The sequence below is a fragment of the Triticum urartu genome, chromosome 7A (assembly GCF_056163025.1).
Source record: "Triticum urartu cultivar PI428250 chromosome 7A, HENAU_Tu73, whole genome shotgun sequence".
In the NCBI taxonomy this organism is placed as follows: Eukaryota; Viridiplantae; Streptophyta; class Magnoliopsida; order Poales; family Poaceae; genus Triticum; species Triticum urartu.
Genome location: NC_141879.1, coordinates 161,536,731 through 161,557,083, shown reverse-complemented (window position 1 = coordinate 161,557,083; position 20,353 = coordinate 161,536,731). Strand labels below are relative to the sequence as shown.

Below are 20,353 nucleotides of genomic sequence, written 5' to 3'. Positions count from 1 at the left end.
CGGATAGGAAGAATCGGTAGGACCGAGTTTGGCTTAGGGTTTAGGTCATATGTGGATATGGGAAAGTAGTTGAGGGTTTTGGAGCATATCACTAAGCACATGAAGCAAGAGACTCATTAAGCAACACCTCATCCCTCCTTAATAGTATTAGCTTTTCCTAAAGACTCAATGTGATCTTGGATCACTAAAATATAAAATGAAGAGTCTTGAGCTTTTGAGCTTGAGCCAATCCTTTTTCCTTAGCATTTTGAGGGTTCCACCTTCACATCCATGCCATGCCAATCATTGAGCTTTCCTGAAATAATCATCTTGGAATAGCATTAGCTCAATGAGCTATATGTTGTTATGAATTACCAAAACCACCTAGGGAAAGTTGCACTTTCAATCTCCCCCTTTTTGGTAATTGATGACAACATATAGATCAAAGCTTCGACAAATGATAATAAGCATGAAATATATCGTCGCTTTGAGAAGTATGTGATAAGTAAGAGCTCCCCCTAAATTTGTGCATATTTAAAAATTTGCTTTGGACTGCAAATGCACAAGGAGTTAGAGTCATGGGTTACTCTTCCATGTCACATACATCTTGGTGGAGTGCTTAAAATGATAAGAATGAAATACATGCACTCATCACCAAGAATAATGAATGATCACATAAGATAGATAAGATAATAGCATTAAGCAATTATTAAGTGTAGCTTATGATCAAACACATGATCATCAATGTCTCACAAATAATGACGTAGTATCTCAAGCACTCAAAAGCAAACGAGTTCGAAAAACCACCAAATAAAGCAAGAGAGAAAAGCAACACTCTCTCTCTCGAAGCCTATGATCTATACATCTTCTCCCCCTTTGGCAACAAGTTACCAAAAAGTTCCTAGAAAATGTATAGCACTAGATCGACGCTCAGGCTTGATCTTCAGGTGGTGGTGGAGTCCGGATCACTCCAAGGACGAAGGCTTCGGTAGATGCTGAAGTAGACGCTGGAGTTGGAGCTGAAGTAGATGCTGGAGCTGGTGGAACTGAGGCTGTGGCTGGTGCTGAGGTGGTGGCTCTTGTGTCAGCAACTGGCACGGCAGACGACCTCGGACCTCTTGGCACTCTGGCAAAGGCATGAGTAGTAGTCCGGCCTCTCCTCTCCTGCATGTCCTCCTGGAGCTGCTCCACTTCAGACTGAACTTCCGTTACTTTGACATCCAGGTCATAGAACTTCTGTTCCATGATTCTCTCTAGGCTCTGCTGATTCTGAGTGAGGGTGGCCAGACTTTGCTCAATCCTCAGCGTGGATGCAATCAAGTAACCAAGATGCTCTTGTTTAGTCTTCAGGAAATACTCAGATGCCTCCTCTTGAGTTGGCATCTTGGCAGCTTTCTCCTTCCTCGCCTTCTCCTTCTTTGCGTAAGCTTGTACAGACGATGGCTCGTTCTCAGTCATCACAACTTCATTGTTCTCAAAATCTGGACGGATGGGCAAATGTTCCTTGTCCAATAAATATATGCCCGTGCCCATCTTGGAGTTGATGAGCTCCTGAATCTGAGGGGCATATCCGCAGCTCCTCTTCTGGTCTGGTGCAGTCCTCTTGATTGTTTCCACTATGAGGCTCATCACCTTGAACTTCTGGGGCACATCAAACACATGTAGCAAGTTGATAGCATGGCCTCTGATCATCTTGTGATCACCTGACTTAGGCAATAAGGTGTGCCTCAAGATCCAATTGATAGTCGGGAGCCCTGACAGAAGGTAATGTACTGAGCCAAACTTGAAAGTATCAAGTGCTTCATATGGGATCTCCTTGTACATATTTGACATTGAGTTGTGGTCCATCTTCTTCTTGGCATAGATCTCCACGTCATCATCATGCTCCTCTGGGGCATTAATCAACGTTGCCCATTCATCAACAGTGGATTGGTACCTCGTACCCTCAGACATCCATGTGATCCTCCCATCTGGATAAAAGTGAGCTATGGAGTAGAACTGCATGATGAGTTCCTCGTTCCACTTTGTGAGCTTCTACCCAACAAAGTCAGCTACTCCACAAGCTATGAAGCTGTCTTGCACTCCAGGATAGTGCTCCTCATTGTCCTTGATGTATGTCCAATCAACCCATCGCATATCACAGACAATGGGGTTCTTATCTAGCAGCACTGTCTCATCAAAATCCTGCTGCTCCTTGGTGTGAAACCTGTAGTCCACGGCAGTCCTTCTCCTTGAAGCATATGGGTCTGCTTCTCTCCACTTCCTCAGCCATGAATCTCTCCTGAGCTTCATGTCCTCAGCCACAGGATGAGCATCGTTGTGGTCTGGGATCTTGGGCTTTAGCTTCCTTAGGACATTCTCTTCCTCTTCTTCAGCAACAGTCTCAGGCACTGGGGCCTTGTTCTTCTCAGCTGCAGGGATGCTTCTTGTGTTCCTCTTTGGCTTTGGCTTTGGAGCTGGCTTGGCCTTGGAAGCAGCTCCCCCTGATTTTATGGCATCTCCCATTAGCTTGGGTGCCTTGGGTGCTGGTGCAGCTACTTCTTCTTCTTCTTCCTCTTCCATGATGGAAGCTTTGCCAAGCACTCTAGCCACAGTCTTCTTCACCCTTTCCTTTCTTTTCTTGCTCTCAGCTGCAACTGGCTCTATGGGCTTCTCAGTTGACATTCTGGCCTTTGACATTGGCTGCCTGCCTGCTGGCCTTTTGATTTTCAGGCCTGGCTTAGTGCCTTGAGCTGGCTCAACTCTCTTGGAAGTGGCCTCTTCCTCTGCCACATAGTCTTCATCTTCGGAATCAGAAGTCCTCTTCTTTCTCTGTCTCGTGGCAGCTTTTGGCAAGTTGCTAGGAGTGCTCCTGCTACCTTCATCAGAAGAGCTGGAGGGACTAGTGCCCTCACTAATCACCACTTGCTGTTCTGACAGATTCTGGCTATCACTCTGGTCTGACATGCTGCAAGCTCTGACTGCTGACCCTGTGAATAGATTATAGATGAGGTAGAAAGGATGAGCATCACAAAATGCAGAGATTTTTGCAAAAAGAATGATCCAAAAACTTAGTTTTAGTTTCCTACTGAAATCATCTCGGATCTACCGATTTTCAAACTCGGTGATATCGAAGCAGTTTTGGAACCTAAACTAGTGAACTCAGTAGGACCGAGTCACAGTTCGGTGGTACCGAGACTGCTAGGGTTTCACAGAGTTCCAAAATCGGTCACACCGATAAGTAATTCTCGGTCAGAACGAGTCTCACTTGTGCAATGGCATAAGCCAAATCGGTGGGACCGAGTTTTTCAACTCGGTGGGTCCGAGATGGTTTCGGCGGAAACCTAAACCTAGAATTTTCAAATCAAACCTAATCTATGGGCATTTTGACTGGATAGAAGTTTTTCAAGCGTGGCTAGAATCAATATGATCACAATGTGCTAGGAATCAGATTGAGGAATAGCACAAAGATCAAGTCCATACCCTAGTTCGGCGGGGACTTGCTACGGCGGCAACGGCGCGGCAGAATTCCCGTTGACGGCGACGGAGACCAGCGACTGGAGGCGGCTGGCGGCGAGAAGACGATCCGGAGACCACGAGGGAAGAGCAGGCTATCGCGTGGGCGAAGGGGTTCGGAGAAATTTCCAAATTTTTTCCCATGACTATATATAGCCCGACCCTGTCAGTGTGACCGAGTGGAACGACTCGGTGGCACCGAGATTCATAACTGCGTGCAGTTACTGAAACTCAGTGTGACCGAAAGGTTCAAATCGGTTGCACCAAGATCGAAAACCTAGATCAACTTAATGATCTCGGTAGGACCGAAAGTGGAGTATCGGTCAGACCAAGAATCATAAAGAGGTTTTGGAAGTTTATGTCTATGACGAATCGGGGACTCCGAGCGCTCCTCACACAGAGTGGTTCGAATCTGACTTGATCAAATTTTGTGATGCAGCATGAATAGAGTTTGAGACGAGAAAAGCATAGATAGCTAGAGGAGATTCTTAGGCATTCTTGTCCATCCACTTGGCAAAAGAAGATAAAACCAAACAATCAAAACAACAAGTGGATGTCCTCGAATGAGTAAAATATGCAACCAGCATGCTCACACAATAAGATGGCAAATGAAATATGTGACAAGGCATGCACAACTAATTCTAGCATCTATCAAGCAATTTGCGATGACTAGGTCATCTATATATGAGTATATTGACTTAGGAGTCAAGTGAGAACACTTGATCATAGGTCATACTCATCGTTTAAGCTCAAGTGGGGTTACCACTTTTACATAAAGCATTGTTGTGTTCACATCTTTAGAGTTGCTTTAGCTCAAGTCTTAGAGTAAAGCTCCCGCTAGATGTGATATCCCCCCTAAGAGGGATGAACTAACCTTGGGTTTTGTCGATGATGACTTCATGTAGATATTGAAGATGTGGATGCTCAATTGCACTTTCAATACCTACATGGGTTAGTCCCACAAGGAACAAACAAGGATATCCATAGACATAGAGTGATGCACACAAAAGATGATGTCCATGAAAACTTTTAGGTTACCTTGTCCCTTGTCTTACCAACAAGAGGGTTTGTGACTCCTTGAACTAGTGCAAGATGTGGAAGTTGATTGCACTGGTTCTTGCCAAAATGATAAGAGTGAAGTATGTTGGCGGAGTCACCCTCAAGAACTCTCTAGTTCTTCTTCTTTTGGATCCACATCATCTTGATGGGAATCTTTGGAGTTGTAGTCATACTTGATGAAGTGTAACTTGAAGTAGTCTTGGGAATCCACTTGACTAAGGTCTTAGGAGCTTCTTCAAATGCATCAATTTCCTCTTGAAGCTTGTCCTTGCCTTTTTGCTCGTAGTCTTGTGGTGGAAGATCATCTTGAGCTTGTGTCCCCTTGAAAGAAGCATCATACTTCTCTTGTTGAGGGACAAACTTTGTCTTGGGGTATTGATCTTCTTCCCACTCAACTCCATTGGCATTGAACTTTCGTTCAAAACCAACACCTTGATTCTTCCGGTGCATTCCTTGCTTGTGCACAATTTCCTCGAATTGCTTACTCCCGGCAAGGCTTTTGTACACTCCTTTCTCTATAATTCCCTTCAATAAGCTATTTTCTTGCTCAAGTGTAACTTGGCTAAGAGAATCATTAGTGGAATCAAGAGAACTGCTAGAAGCAACAATATTGGATTTAGCATGATCATTGTTACTACTAGAGGAAGAATCTTTCTTGTTACTAGACTTGACTTGAGGCATGTAAGTAGATAAGAGTAAGCGCTTGGCAATGTAAGAAGAACTTTTGTTGCGGAGATCATCATTGATTGCCTTTAAGAACTCATGCTCTTGCTCAAGATTGAGCTTTTCAAAGCGTAATTTCTCATGAGCTCTTAAAAGTTCTCGATGATCTTCGAAGATAGTGTCATGAGCTAACTTAAGAGTTTTTAGTTCTTTAGTTAGAGCCTCAATCTTCTCCTTATCATTGTCATTCGTTTTATCTTGATTAGCATGATTAATTGGTCTTTCATCATAGTATTCATCACTAGAGTTGTCAACAAGCAAATCATCACCTAACAAGTCATCTTCATCACTATTGAAATCAACATACTCGGGGTGTGTTACCTTAGGACCTTTGGCCATGAAGCATCTTCCAATTCCTTCATTTGGTGAGTCAAATATGTCGTAGGAGTTGGTTGACACAAGTGCTAGACCGGCAACACCTTCATCTTGAGTATCTTCGGAGTCGGAGTGATAACTTCTCTCGGAGTGGCTGTCGGAGTCGGAGCCGGATACCCATTCACCAACATGAGCTTGATGTCTTCTTCTTGTGTAGCTCCTTGATGATTTTTCCTTCCTTTCCGAATCCTTGCTTCTCCGTGAGTATCTTCGTTCATAACGATCATCTCTACTCCTTCTCTCTCTTGGTGGTGATTCTTTGCTTCTTCTTCTTGGAGAATCTTCTCTTCTCTTGTAGGGAGCCGTACACTCATTGGAATAGTGTCCGGGTCTTCCACAATTGTAGCAGTTTCGCTCTCGACTAGAAGATCTTTTGTCACTGTAGGACCTTGACTTGAAGCTTCTATCTTTGCTTCTACTCTTGTAGAACTTGTTGAAGTTCTTCACCATTAAGCTCAATTCTTCATTGAAGTCTTGTTTCTCACTTGATGATGTAGGGGCTTCACATGAGGCTTTATAGGCACCACTTGATTTGTTGTGAAGTTCCTCTTTATCCTTAAGTGACATCTCATGAGCAACAATTCTTCCAATCACCTCCGTTGGCTTGAGATCTTTGTAATTTGGCATCATTTGGATCAATGTGCACACGGTATCATATTTTCCATCCAAGGCTCTTAGAATCTTCTTGATGATGAATCTATCGGTCATCTCTTCACTTCCTAAGCCGGCAATCTCATTTGTGATGAGAGCAAGCCTAGAGTACATTTCAGCGACACCTTCACCATCCTTCATCTTGAACTTGTCAAGTTGGCTTTGAAGCACATCCAACTTGGATTTCTTGACGGAGTCGGTACCTTCGTGCATATCAATCAAAGTGTCCCAAATTTCCTTTGCATTCTCAAGACGGCTGATTTTGTTGAATTCTTCGGGGCACAATCCGTTGAAGAGAATATCACAAGCTTGAGCATTGTATTGCAACATCTTCAACTCATCCGCGGTAGCTTCACGGTTTGGTTCTCTCCCATCAAAGAAGTCACCTTGCAAACCAACACACACAATAGCCCAAATGGCGGGGTTATGTCCAAGAATTGCATTTTCATTTTATGCTTCCAACTAGCAAAATTAGTACCATCAAAGTAAGGACCTCTACGGTGAAAATTTCCCTCGCTAGACGCCATACTCTCCTAGGTTGTGAAACCAAGGCTATGACCACCAAAAGATATGGAGATCAAGAAAATGGAGACCAAAGCTCTGATACCACTTGTAGGATTGAAAGTTTGTCTAGAGGGGGGGTGATTAGACTACTTGACCAAATAAAAACTTAACCATTTCCCAATTTTAGTTCTTGGCAGATTTTAGCTCTTTTGGGACAAGTCAAGCAATCATCACACAATTCAAGAAAGCATGCAAAGAGTATATTGGCAGCGGAAAGTAAAGCATGCAACTTGCAAGAATGTAAAGGGAAGGGTTTGGAGAATTCAAACGCTATTGGAGACACGGATGTTTTTCCCGTGGTTCGAATAGGTGGTGCTATCCTACATCCACGTTGATGGAGACTTCAACCCACGAAGGGTAACGGTTGCGCGAGTCCACACAGGGCTCCACCCAAGGGTAACGGTTGCGCGAGTCCACACAGGGCTTCACCCACGAAGGGTCCACAAAGAAGCAACCACCCACAAAGGGTCCACGAAGAAGCAACCTTGTCTATCCCACCATGGCCATCGCCCACACAGGACTTGCCTCACTAGTGGTAGATCTTCATGAAGTAGGCGATCTCCTTGCCCTTACAAACTCCTTGGTTCAACTCCACAATCTTGTCGGAGGCTCCCAAGTGACACCTAGCCAATCTAGGAGACACCACTCTCCAAGAAGTAACAAATGGTGTGTAGGTAATGAACTCCTTGCTCTTGTGCTTCAAATGATAGTCTCCCCAACACTCAACTCTCTCTCATAGGATTTGGATTTGGTGGAAAGAAGGTTTGAGTGGAAAGCAAATTGGGAAGGCTAGAGATCAAGATTCATATGGTAGGAATGGAATATCTTGGTCTCAACACATGAGTAGGTGGTTCTCTCTCAGAACATATGAGTTGGAATGGTGTGTGTGTTCTGATGGCTCTCTCATCGAATGAGGAGGAGGTGGAGGGGTATATATAGCCTCCACACAAAATCCAACCGTTACACAGTTTTCCAATCTCGGTGGGACCGAATCAATAAACTCGGTCGGACCGAAAAAGTAAACCTAGTGACCGTTAGTGATTTTCGGTGGGACTGACATGCAACTCGGTAGGACCGATGTGGTTAGGGTTTGGGCATAACGTAATCTCGGTGAGACCGATTACACAAACTCGGTGAGACCGAATTTGGTAATTAGCTAACCAGAGAGTTGGTCAGGCAAACTCGGTGGGACCGATTTGCTCTTCCGGTGGGACCGAGTGGAACTCGGTGAGACTGAAAAGTTACAAAGGGAAACACTGAGTTTACATTACAATCTCGGTGGGACCGATTCGCTCTTTCGATGAGACCAAAAAGTTACGAAAAGGAAACAGAGAGTTTGCAACCCCATCTCGGTGAGACCGAGATCCTTACCGGTAGAACCGAATTGCTAGGGTTTGGCAGTGGCTAATGACAAGTGAAACTCGGTGGCGCCGGATAGGAAGAATCGGTAGGACCGAGTTTGGCTTAGGGTTTAGGTCATATGTGGATATGGGAAAGTAGTTGAGGGTTTTGGAGCATATCACTAAGCACATGAAGCAAGAGGCTCATTAAGCAACACCTCATCCCTCCTTAATAGTATTGGCTTTTCCAAAAGACTCAATGTGATCTTGGATCACTAAAATATAAAATGAAGAGTCTTCAGATTTTGAGCTTGAGCCAATCCTTTTTCCTTAGCATTTTGAGGGTTCCACTTTCACATCCATGCCATGCCAATTATTGAGCTTTCCTGAAATAATCATCTTGGAATAGCATTAGCTCAATGAGCTATATGTTGTTATGAATTACCAAAACCACCTAGGGATAGTTGCACTTTCACTCGGCTTGTCGCTAAGGGTTATCGACAAGTTCAAGGGGTTGACTACGATGAGACTTTCTCACCCGTAGCGAAGCTGAAGTCTGTCCGAATCATGTTAGCAATTGCCGCATTCTATGATTATGAAATATGGCAAATGGACGTCAAAATGGCATTCCTTAATGGTTTCCTTAAGGAAGAATTGTATATGATGCAGTCGGAAGGTTTTGTCGATCCTAAGAATGCTGACAAGGTGTGCAAGCTCCAACGCTCGATTTATGGGCTGGTGCAAGTATCTTGGAGTTGGAACATTCGCTTTGATGAGATGATCAAAGCGTTTGGGTTTATGTAGACTTACGGAGAAGCCTGCGTTTACAAGAAAGTGAGTGGGAGCTCTGTAGCATTTCTCATATTATATGTAGATGACATACTTTTGATGGGAAATGATATAGAACTTTTGGACAGCATTAAGGCCTACTTGAATAAGAGTTTCTCAATGAAGGACCTTGGAGAAGCTGCTTATATATCAGGCATCAAGATCTATAGAGATAAATCAAGACGCCTCATAGGTCTTTCACAAAGCACATACCTTGATAAGATATTGAAGAAGTTCAATATGGATCAGTCTAAGAAGGGGTTCTTGCCTGTGTTGCAAGGTGTGAAATTGAGCTTAGCTCAATGTCCGACCATGACAGAAGATATAGAAGAGATGAGTGTCATCCCCTATGCATCAACCATAGGGTCTATTATGTATGCCATGCTGTGTACCAGACCTGATGTAAACCTTGCCGTAAGTTTGGTAGGAAGGTACCAAAGCAATCCCGGCAAGGAACACTGGACAACGGTCAAGAATATCCTGAAGTACCTGAAAAAGGACTAAGGACATGTATCGCAAGCCCTTGATTTCGTATCCAACGGCTGCAAAATCGATTGACCAGAAATGAAAAAGTCAATCGACCGACGTGTATCCTCACCTTCCTAATGCGTTCAGTTTCGACAGCAAAATTCAGTTTCGACAGTTAAGTTCAGAGATGAGCGGCTGATGTATTTTACATCTAGCACTTTGTGGTTATGTATTTTACGTCATGTATTGGAGATGCTATTAGAATTCCACTCAGGTTAACGTTGTTCATTGTCTCTCTTGTCCTGCTTCAGCCTCGTGTCGTACAACTCACCGAAGATGCTCCAACGATGAAACCCTCCATCACAGCAGAGCAGTACCTCGGGCTCCATCTCCAAACGCCTAAGATCTTCTTCCCCTCCTCCGACAGCAGAGTCAGCCGGAGCATCCTCACCGGCCAACCCAATGACGCTGAGATCAACATGGCTTCGCCAAAGAGGTTGTACACTTGCTGCGTCTCTTTTTTACTCTACATGTTATATATATTGTCCACTGAGCACACGGATTTGTTCCTTTAGTGTCTCCTTGAAAGAAAAAACATAGGAATTTTAATTTTCACTTGTCCTCCTTTTCAAATTCCTATTCATGAAGCACAAGACTAAGAGATAGTAGCATAATAGCATTATAACCGTACATTTTCTTGTGGTTTGGCTTAATCTCACCATGCTTGTTTGCATCCTGTGATCTTCCAATTGTTGTGAATCAAACACCCAGGTTGGCAGAAATCCCATGTTTTTAAATTCTCTATTTTGCACGTGCATTCCTATCCTATTCCTGTCTATTTCCTATCCCTGCATTGTTGGAATCCTCCAATTCAAACAAGCCCTTACAGAATTACTTCTCTTACAGATAGTTGTCAAAGAAAACCTTGCGTGGTTTGTCCCGCTCCTACTGCGTCGTCGTCCACCCCAGCTCAGCTGCTCCAACGACAGAAGGGTCCAGCATAGTAGGGATCCGGCCTCCAGACTATCTTTTGCCGCCTCAGATCTTCTTCCCCGCCGCTAGCAGTCATGAAAACGGCATTACCATCATCAACCGAGCAGATGACCTCGAGGACTACACGGGTCGCAAGAGAGGTCGCACTCTTTCATGTCTGCTTACGTTATGCATCGCTTAATATTACATGCTACTTTATCGTCCTGTTCACCGATTAGACTCTGAGTCAGCTCCAAACTAATGGTCAAACTTGAGTTTTTAAATGGTAGTGGGGTACATATCGGGGCCGCTATCAATAGTATCTATCTACTATCTGGTTAATCTCCGGTGTCTACTATGAGTTTCATGTTGGGTGGGAAACAAACAGTAAAGAAACCATTATATGTATTTTTTAACTGAAGCCATTATCTGCCTACTATTATTGGTTTTCGGTCTATCCACAGGTTGCTACCATCACTCTGGATTTCTGCATGCACTACTTACATAATCTCACTATGTTTTATTCCTATGCATGACAGTTATTGTAAACAATGGAACTGAACATGTACAGCAAAAGAGACGAGCCTTGCGTGGCAATAAAATTTCATGCAGACGTCGCTCCATGGTAGGCGCAAAGGCAGCCCCCCTCCATGCATTTTGGATTGTAATCGAGAGGAAGATATCTGTTCCGAGGGGGATTCAGAAGGAGAAGACAACTCCTATTTACCCCCTGAGGTCTTCGCTCTAACTTGGGATGCTGATGTTGGTTATATCATGCATATGGTGTCTTGCATTACTTACTTTATACATCAAATATGCCATCTGCTTAGTTTAGACATCCTTTGTGCGAATGCCATCTGTTTAGTTTATTCATCGTTTATGTGAATTATGCAACGCCATCTTTTTTAGACAGGCATCATATATGTGAATTCTTAGCCAGTCATCTTATATGTAAATTATATCAGGCCATCCTTTTTTCGTTACATATTACATTTGTAAACAATGTTTGTACATTCAACTGCTCTTCGTGTGCATCAGCCATTTGACATGGTGATGGCAAATTCTGGAGTGAAAACAAGGTCTTCAGAGCAGATTATGCTATCTGACGAAGCGCATATCTCGCTGGTTACGGATAGCTCCTCAGAGGAGGATTCATAGACAGATGTACAGTCCTATCCCCCCCCCCCCCCGAGGTGTATGCTCTAACTTGGCAGGGTTATGTTGCTCATATCGTGCATATGGTGTCTCGCATTGCTATGTCATTTGATTAGTTTAGACATGCTTTGTGTGAATGCCACCTGTTCAGTGTCTAATTACCATATATGTGAATTATGCATTGCCATCTTGTTGCAAGACATTATATATGTGAATTATACAATGCTATCTTGTTGCAAAGGCATTATATATGTGAACTATGAAATGCCGTGCTGTTTAGCCAATCATCATGTATGTGAATTATATAATGCTATCATTTTTTTGTATTACGTGTTCCATTTGTCGACAACATTTGTATATTCAACTACTCTTCCTGTGCATGGGCCATTTGAAGCGGTGATGGAAGTATCTGGAGTGAAAACAAGGTATTCAGAGCGGACAATGCTACCTGCTGAAGCAGACATCTTGCTGGTTACAGAGAGCTCCTCAGAGGAGGATTCAGAGACTAATGACCAGTCCTATTTCCCCCCTGAGGTCTATGCTCAAACTTGGTACGGTTATATTACCCATGTCATGCATGTTGTCTTGCATTGCTTAGTTTTTACATCATATATGGATTGTCATATGCTTACTTGCTTACTATATAAATCATATATTTGAATTATATCATGCCATCATGTTTACATAGTACATACACATCATCTATCTGAATTATGGCATGGCAACCCATTTAATAAAGACATCATATAGTTATATGATCTCATCCTGTGTAGTGTTTACAGTCATCATATTTTGAATTATGGCATTCTATCCGTGAATGTATGTGAATTATGGCATGCCAACCTATTTAATAAACACATTATATAGTTATGTCATGTCATCCTGCTTACATAGTCTCATATTTTGAACTATGTCTTTCCATCTTTTTTAGTTTGCCATCATAATGTGAAATTGTGTCATGCTATCCTGTTTAGTTAGCCATCATATATGTGAAATTGTGTCATGCTATCCTGTTTGGTTAGACAACATAAATGTGAGTTATTTCATGCCCTCTTTTATTCCCCACTATCCATTGCACCTGTCTATCATACAATGTCTATACTTTCAATTACTTTTCTTGTTTATCAGCCATTTGAATTGGAGAGCGTGATGGCAGTATCTAAGGGAGTAACAACACGGTCTTCAGCAAAGATAGTGCTACTAGTTGATGTAGATAGAACCACGGTTGTACTTGCCCAAGGACTAGATCCACCACACATAACCCAGACTCTCGCAGATTGTACCCCTACCCACTTGGACAGAGAACCAGCTACACCCCTTCTAACCCCAACCCCGGCAGATAGTAACCCAGTTCCAGTTGACACATCACCATCTCCACCACAGAGCACCCAAACACGAGCAGTTAGTAAGGGAACTGCAGTGCCCAAAGCACGAGGACCACCACTCTGAATCCCAACTCAACGCTTAAAGGAGAAGAAGATTTGTTCTCAGGTCAGGTTCTCTAACTATGGTTCATACTCCTTTGCTCTTGCATTACTGTATTTACTCATACCAACTATTTTCAAATTTGAAGGACAGAATTGAAACTCCAATGGCGCAACAGGTATGTTTTAAACCTGTTTCTTTAACTGGTTTGCTATTGTAACCTGCTCTATGTTGATTTCAGTTTCAATTGAATAAACAGTTATGTTCTCATGTCTTGCACATTACAAGTGTTGTTATTGCTCTATAGTTACCCACACTTATATTTTGTCTATTCTCCTTTGTCTTGAACAAATATTATTTGAACTGTGTCTCTATCTTGATTTGGCAACAAAAACTAGAATGATATAGACCATAAAGTGACCATGGTACATAGATATATGTTTGTTTCATGTTGTTATCCTGTCCACTTTACTACTGAACTCATTTACCAAAATGAGTTTCATATACAACATGGTAAACATGTGATGTGTCTGCTTGTTTCTCTTTTAGAATGCGGACAAAATATTGGAGAATAGTACCGCGTTATCCACTGGTAAAGGAAGTAATGCAGATAAGGTTCAAGATAGTGAGACATCCCTGTTGGTCTCCAAGAAAGCTAATAAAAACTATCTTGATGACAGTGAGGGAACCCAAAAGTCCTGTCTTGATGTAGTGTTTGAGTTACTAGCCACTACTACTGGCACAAGCTCTTCGAACTCGCTGCCTGAATTAGTTCGTCTTCTTGAGTCTCAACTTCAAGTTGAAAGTCCCTGCAGAATTCTGATGCGTATTTTCTGGTGCAACAGCAAGCGCTGGAGGATTTAAGCGCCAAACAAGAGAAAGTTAATAAGCTTGCTAAGCATCTTGCCAGCATTATGGGTACCCAGAATATTGTTTCTTGAGATCTTCTGAAGTGGTTTCAGTTCTGGATTTGTTTTGCTGCGGCGTTTATTTGCGCTGGTCGCCAACTTTGACAACCAGTGTATATGATATACTACTTTGTTCCCTATATTTGCCCTGGTGGCGAACTTTGATGCCCAGTGGATGTAGTCTGTGTAATAGCCGTGATAGCCTAGCGTTAGTTGCTTGCTTATTTATTTCCTTGTTGTCTTGTTTATTTGTTTGCTTGTAGTCATTGCAGTTCTTTTTCCGCGGTTAGCTAGTGGCTGCAATAACCTATTTTTTAAAACTAGGCCACAATAACCATGGGCTAATATTTACTGTAGTGACACTGGGCCTCCTACTGGCCATAGAAATAGTGGGCCTTCTATGGGCCATAGAAACAATGGGCCTTCTATGGGCCGTAGAAACAATGGGCCTTCTGCAGGCCGTATCATCAATGGGCCTTATACGGGCCGTATGATCGATTGGCCAAACATGGGCCAAACAGACCGCATTATGGCCGTAAACGGGCTAGAGTTGGAATCGTTCGTTCATGGGATGACCATAATGGGCCATCGTTCATAGGCATTATTTGATGACGCTATGAAAATGGCCCAACGTATTAACAGACCACAAACGGGCCAACTGTACCCACAGGCTGAATTTGGCCCACAAGCAGAAAATGACAGTAACTGGCCGTAAGTAAACCAATGCTGGAAATGAGCCCAAGAATAAATGTGCTCTGAGAAGGCCAAAAGATAACATGGGCTGGAAACGGCCCAAAGGAATAATGGGCCGTTAATGGGTATAAAGTGATACACTGTTCATTATGGGCCAGTTTCACCATGGGCCGTTAATGGGTGTAAAGTGATACACTGTTCATTACGGGCCAGTTTCACCATGGGCCGTTAATAGGCCAAGAGTTACATAGGGCCTCATATGGGCCGAAAGACGTCATGGGCCATACATGCGCCAGAAGTGAAAACGGGCTGGAATCATATTGGATGGCCCAGATGACGCTACTGGGCCTAATTCGGATAGGGCGTAATGGGCCTTGGGTTAGCGGGCTGTAAATGGGCTATATGCTAATAGGCAGTTAACAGGCTTTCCATGGGCCGGCCCGCCACCTTTTGACCAAGTCAAATGGGCCGGCCTTTTCACAGGAATGGGCCTCTGTTGGGCCGTGCCACGTGTCGACGTATCATAGGCGCCTTCCGTTCAATGAGTGGATGACATCTGTCCCAACGATGAGCCGACACATGTTTCCTCCAGCCAATGATGATTTTACACGTGGAAAATCCCCATTGGTCGGGGCTATTAACGGGTTATCGGATCCAAAAACCGACCCGATAGCTTAACAACGTTCCGTTACGGTGGATGCCACGTGCTGGTCACCCTTGACGAAAGCACTTCTGTGACGCGCGATTTATCGTCATGGAAGTGGACACTTCCATGATGATAATTTTGGTGATGTCATGGAACACTTCTACGACAGCACAGGTATGACTATCTTGATTCTGTCATAAAATCGTCGTGGATGTACATGCATGGCAAAAAACGCGACCTACTGTGACAAACACGTATCATCACGAAAATGTATTCTTTTTGTAGTGTGTCATGCAAAGCTTGATTTATTAGGTTATAGACTCATATTGCATTAGGACATGTGATGTTACAGTAACTAGCTAAGTTATTGAAACTATCTCTCTCCTCATTAACTTATTGCCACATAAGCAAGTTTGCTGAGTTGGAGTCGATGTTACTGCTAAAGTTACTCCTACTGTGGCTTGTGATCTGATACTAGCTATTCGTCTATGATATACTAGCTACCTCACTGAGAGCATGGTTAATAATACAACCAAGGGTCGGCTATAAGAAGTTGCCATGTCATATACAGCCAACCTCTTAGCGGGCATGTACAATAGTAAGTTTATATACGTACTAGTTTATAAATAGTTGGCCCACCTTACATCCTCACAAAGTGTCTTGGGTCTCGTGTTGGAGCTGGCTCTACTAACCAAGAGCCTGCTTCTCTTCTCTTTCCTCCAACTAATAAGCATATATATGTTATTCTATTCCTTATAGCCTACTTAGACTACCCACAGTGGGAGTAACATAGGTAGTAACATCACACGTATCTAAATAAAATAGATGATGTGGCAAGCAATAAATGAAGAAAGAGAGGAAAGTGGTAACATACCTAGTTAGACTAGCCACAATGGGTAGTAACATAGACTAGTAGCATGCACATGTTACTAGTCTATGTTACTACCTCTATAGTGGGGAGTAACATATGTGTGGTAACATGCAACACTTCATTTATTAGGCTATAGACTCATTTTGCCTTGATATGTGTGTGATGTTACTCATACTACTAGTAACTAGCTATGTTACCACTTTCCTCCATTTCTTCATTTATTGCTTGCCACATCATCTATTTAACCTACATATGTTTGATGTTACTACCTATATATGTTAGGGCATCTCCAATGGTTGTAAGATAGTTGTTGGTAGACTTTGCCACATAGGATTTTTGATGATGTGTCATACAATAAATGAGGGAAGATAGCAAGGTTGTATGTACATGAACCAACACCCCTTGCACAAGCTCCCATGTAGAATGAGAGAGCATCTTATTTATTATCTCACGTCCTATTGGACAAACTAGATACAATCCATTGGAGTTGTTGTATGTTAAGGTGTTGGTTGATGACATGGCATATTTTACCAACAAGCTGACATACAAACTGTTGGAGATGCCCTTACTCCCACTGTGGGTAGTCTAACATATATAGGTAGTAACATCACACATATCTACGTTAAATAGATGATGTGGCATGCAATAAATGAATAAAGAGATGAAAGTGGTAACATAGCTAGTTACTACTAGTATGAGTAACATCACACATATATATCAAGGCAAGATGTGTCTATAGCCTAATAAATGGAGTCTTGCATGTTACCACACACATATGTTACTCCCCACTATAGAGGTAGTAACATATACTAGTAACATGGGCATGTTACTAGTCTATGTTACTACGCATTGTGGCTAGTCTTACTAGTAGTATGAGTAACATCACACATCTCAAGGCAAGATGACTCTATAGCCAAATAAATGAAGTGTTGCATGTTACTACACATATGTTACTCCACACTATAGAGGTAGTAACATAGACTAGTAACATTCTATGTTATTGTGGCTAGTCTTAATTATGTCACTCTATTGTGTACTTGCTCTAATGCATAGTATCATAGAGTAGCTAGTATCATATGTAGTACTTTATTTATATTGTCATCCATGACACATAGTAGCATAGAATTTATTATGATACGGTTTCATGATATGATACTTAACCCTCTCTTCCTTCATTTAATTAATTCTATGACAGCTCATCAAAATTGTCTAGTTGGCATGCATGATACTAGCTATGATACCCCCTTACTATGAGCCTAGCAAAGGTGTACAGATCATTTGTGCGTCGCTTTGTGAGTTTTTATCCATTTGCTCGAGAAGCGGGGAGAAGTTTCAAACATTTCGGCCACGAGGTGCGGCCACTGGTGTGGGCCTAGTTGGTATTTTAATTACAAGAAATTCAGATGGAGTTCGTACATCATCAAAATCGATGTGTGCCTGTGGCGTGCTCTCACGACCCCGTGGAATTTTTTTTGGTAAAGTTTGGCACAAGTTTTGATGACTGCTCCGTCCAAACCGGAGCATCTCACATGAAGGATCATAATTTTCCAAAAGGAGACGTGTCAATTCAAACTCCTATGGCCGGTGACTTCATCGTTTGGCCTCATAAAAATTTCCCCATGGTACGCAATCACCAATATATCACGTGTTTGATTTTCTGGCGCATTTGAGGTATTATTAGCTATATTTAAGTCATTTTTTGAGATTAACGTGCATTTTGTGCATAAAAATAAAATTACAACCGGAACTGCATGTGCTGTCGAAAGGGATGAGGATCGCCGTTCGATCTGGGAGCATCCAATAGTGCAAACGTATGATCCGTGGGGTTTGGGTTCTGGCCAATCAGAATGCACGACTCAGATCATGAGCGGGTTGCCGGGGTTTGGTCGGCACACGGCTTTCATCAATGAACCGTATGCTATTCGCAAACCAGATTGCATATATTTGTTCACACATACTGTAGTGAGATCAATTGAGTGTGCTACCTCTATGATATAATAATAATAACAACAACAACAAAAACAGTTCATATTCATTGCTTGAGCTGACAGCATATCAAGGTTAACATATTAACGGTTCGTCCATCAACAGAAAACCGGGCATAACTCACAAATTCAGTACATGCGACAGTTAATTGAACGAATTAAGTTGCAGGGTGGGCATAAAGACTAGTCTTACAGCTTAATTCCCATGTACATGAGGGGACTGGGATCATTAAGTTGACCCTGAATGAACTTGGGTTTTGATGATTTTACGCTGCTCTGTTACATGGGTGCATGGTCCCTTTGCTGGAAACTCATCAAATTCATCATACTCGTCCTGATCAGAAACATCATTGACACCCAGTACCCTTCTCTTCCCATGCATCACTAAATGGCCGTTCTTATGCAAGGGGTCTTCCACAAAGAAAATCTGGGTAGCATCGCTGGGAAGAATGAATGGGTCCACGTGATATGCCATCGTTGTCCTGTTAACACAGGCCTTCCTGTTCACAAAGAAAACCTGAATAATGCCACTTTAACTTTCACATAGTTAAGCTCCCAAATCTCTTTGATGGTTCCATAGTATACCCTTGTATCAGCTTCATTTACATTCATGCATTCTATTTGAACAGAGCTGTTCTGATACGAGGTCTTCTTATAACGTTCCTCAGTGTAGAACGCGTATCCATTTATGTCATATGCTTTTTTACGTTGGCACCTTAGGTGATGGCTTTTGTGCCAACCACGTAGTGATGTCATCGATGGATCCTTGTGCCAAATGGTTCTTCAGCCATTCGGCGTAGTTCTTAGTGTGCTCCTTCATCTCCACATCTGATGAAGGCACCATTGGTAAGAATCATTGGCATATCTCCACCAAGTGTTCTTCGGCATAAGCGATGAGAACTAGGTTTTTAAGCAGTACCGTCAAATGGGCTTTCTCTGCCAATTCTCTGGGTGCAGCCATTTGCATGCCAGTAAGGACCGGCTTACCTTTCAGCCTTCCCTCGTGGTAAGAGAGGGGCAAACCTATAGGTCTTTGTTTCATGTATTCGATGCAAAACTCAACCACCTCCGTGGTATAACCTTGTAGGATGCTTGCCTCTGGATGGTTTCGGTTCCGACAAAAGCGCTTTAGTATTCCCATGAACCGCTCGAAGGGATACATGTTGCGAAGAAACATAGGACCACAATACTTTATCTCGTCGACAAGGTGCATAGTGAGATGGACCATGACATCAAATAATGACGGTGGGAAAAACATCTCTAGGTTGGACAATATTCTTGCAATATCATCTTGCATCTGATCCAACTCTTTAGGATCTACAACTTTCTACCATAGTTGGTTGAAGAAATCACAGAGGTCAATGAGTGTGTTTCTTATATCTTTGTCCATCAGATTCTTGATGGCCACCGGGAGGATTTGTGTCAACATTACGTGGCAATCATGTGACTTCATGTGTCCCAACTTCATTTTACCTGAGCTCACATCCACGAGACTTCTGATGTTTGCGCAGTAGGAAGAGGGTGTCTTAACTGAAAACAAATAGGTGACGAACTGTGTTACTTCTTTTGTACTAAAATTGTAACTCTGGCGAGATTTGATGAATTTGTCATCATCATCTGCTTCACTCTTGCATTGTGATTGATCACCAAGCATATCGAGCTGTGAACTGTCACCATACTTTCTTTTACCTTTAATCTTGAGCAGAGTACCAAGGATGCTTTCACATACGTTCTTCTCTACGTGCATGACATCGATGCAGTGGCGTACACGTAGAATCTCCCAGTAAGGTAATTTCCAGAACACTAATTTCTTCTTAAACACTTCATCCTTGGGTGTTAGTTTCACCATCAAAGGGTGGTTCTTGCCAAGCAAAACATTAATTTTTTTAGCCATGTTGTGGACCACCTCCCCTTCATAGGGTCTTCGGCACGCACCTGCCTCTACTATACCATCAAATTCATCTTTCATCTTTCGGTATGGCTGATTTTTCCGTAAGAACCTATGATGACGCAAATACACTATTTTGCGTGAGTTGGGAAGTATTCTGCTAGCTCTCCTATCCATGCATGTGACACACCGTACATCTCCCCTTGATTTCTGCCCCGATGTGTTGCCTAATGCTGGCATATCTTGAATGGTGTGCACCAACATCGCATGTAGATCAAAAATCTCCTTTCTGTAAGCATCATAACATTTTATAGCAGACGCATCTATC

The 20,353-nt window shown here is 42.6% G+C and overlaps 1 protein-coding gene across 1 annotated transcript in view; it reads left to right on the top strand.

Moving 5' to 3' along the window:
- The window catches only part of LOC147958765 (uncharacterized), a 30,900-nt gene extending 10,989 nt beyond the window's left edge, over window positions 1-19,911 (top strand). The window contains exon 2 of the mRNA XM_087532294.1: window positions 19,843-19,911. Coding sequence (XP_087388420.1) covers window positions 19,843-19,911 — 69 coding nt within the window. The remainder of the gene's footprint in view (window positions 1-19,842) is intronic.
- Window positions 19,912-20,353: the final 442 nt, after the last annotated feature.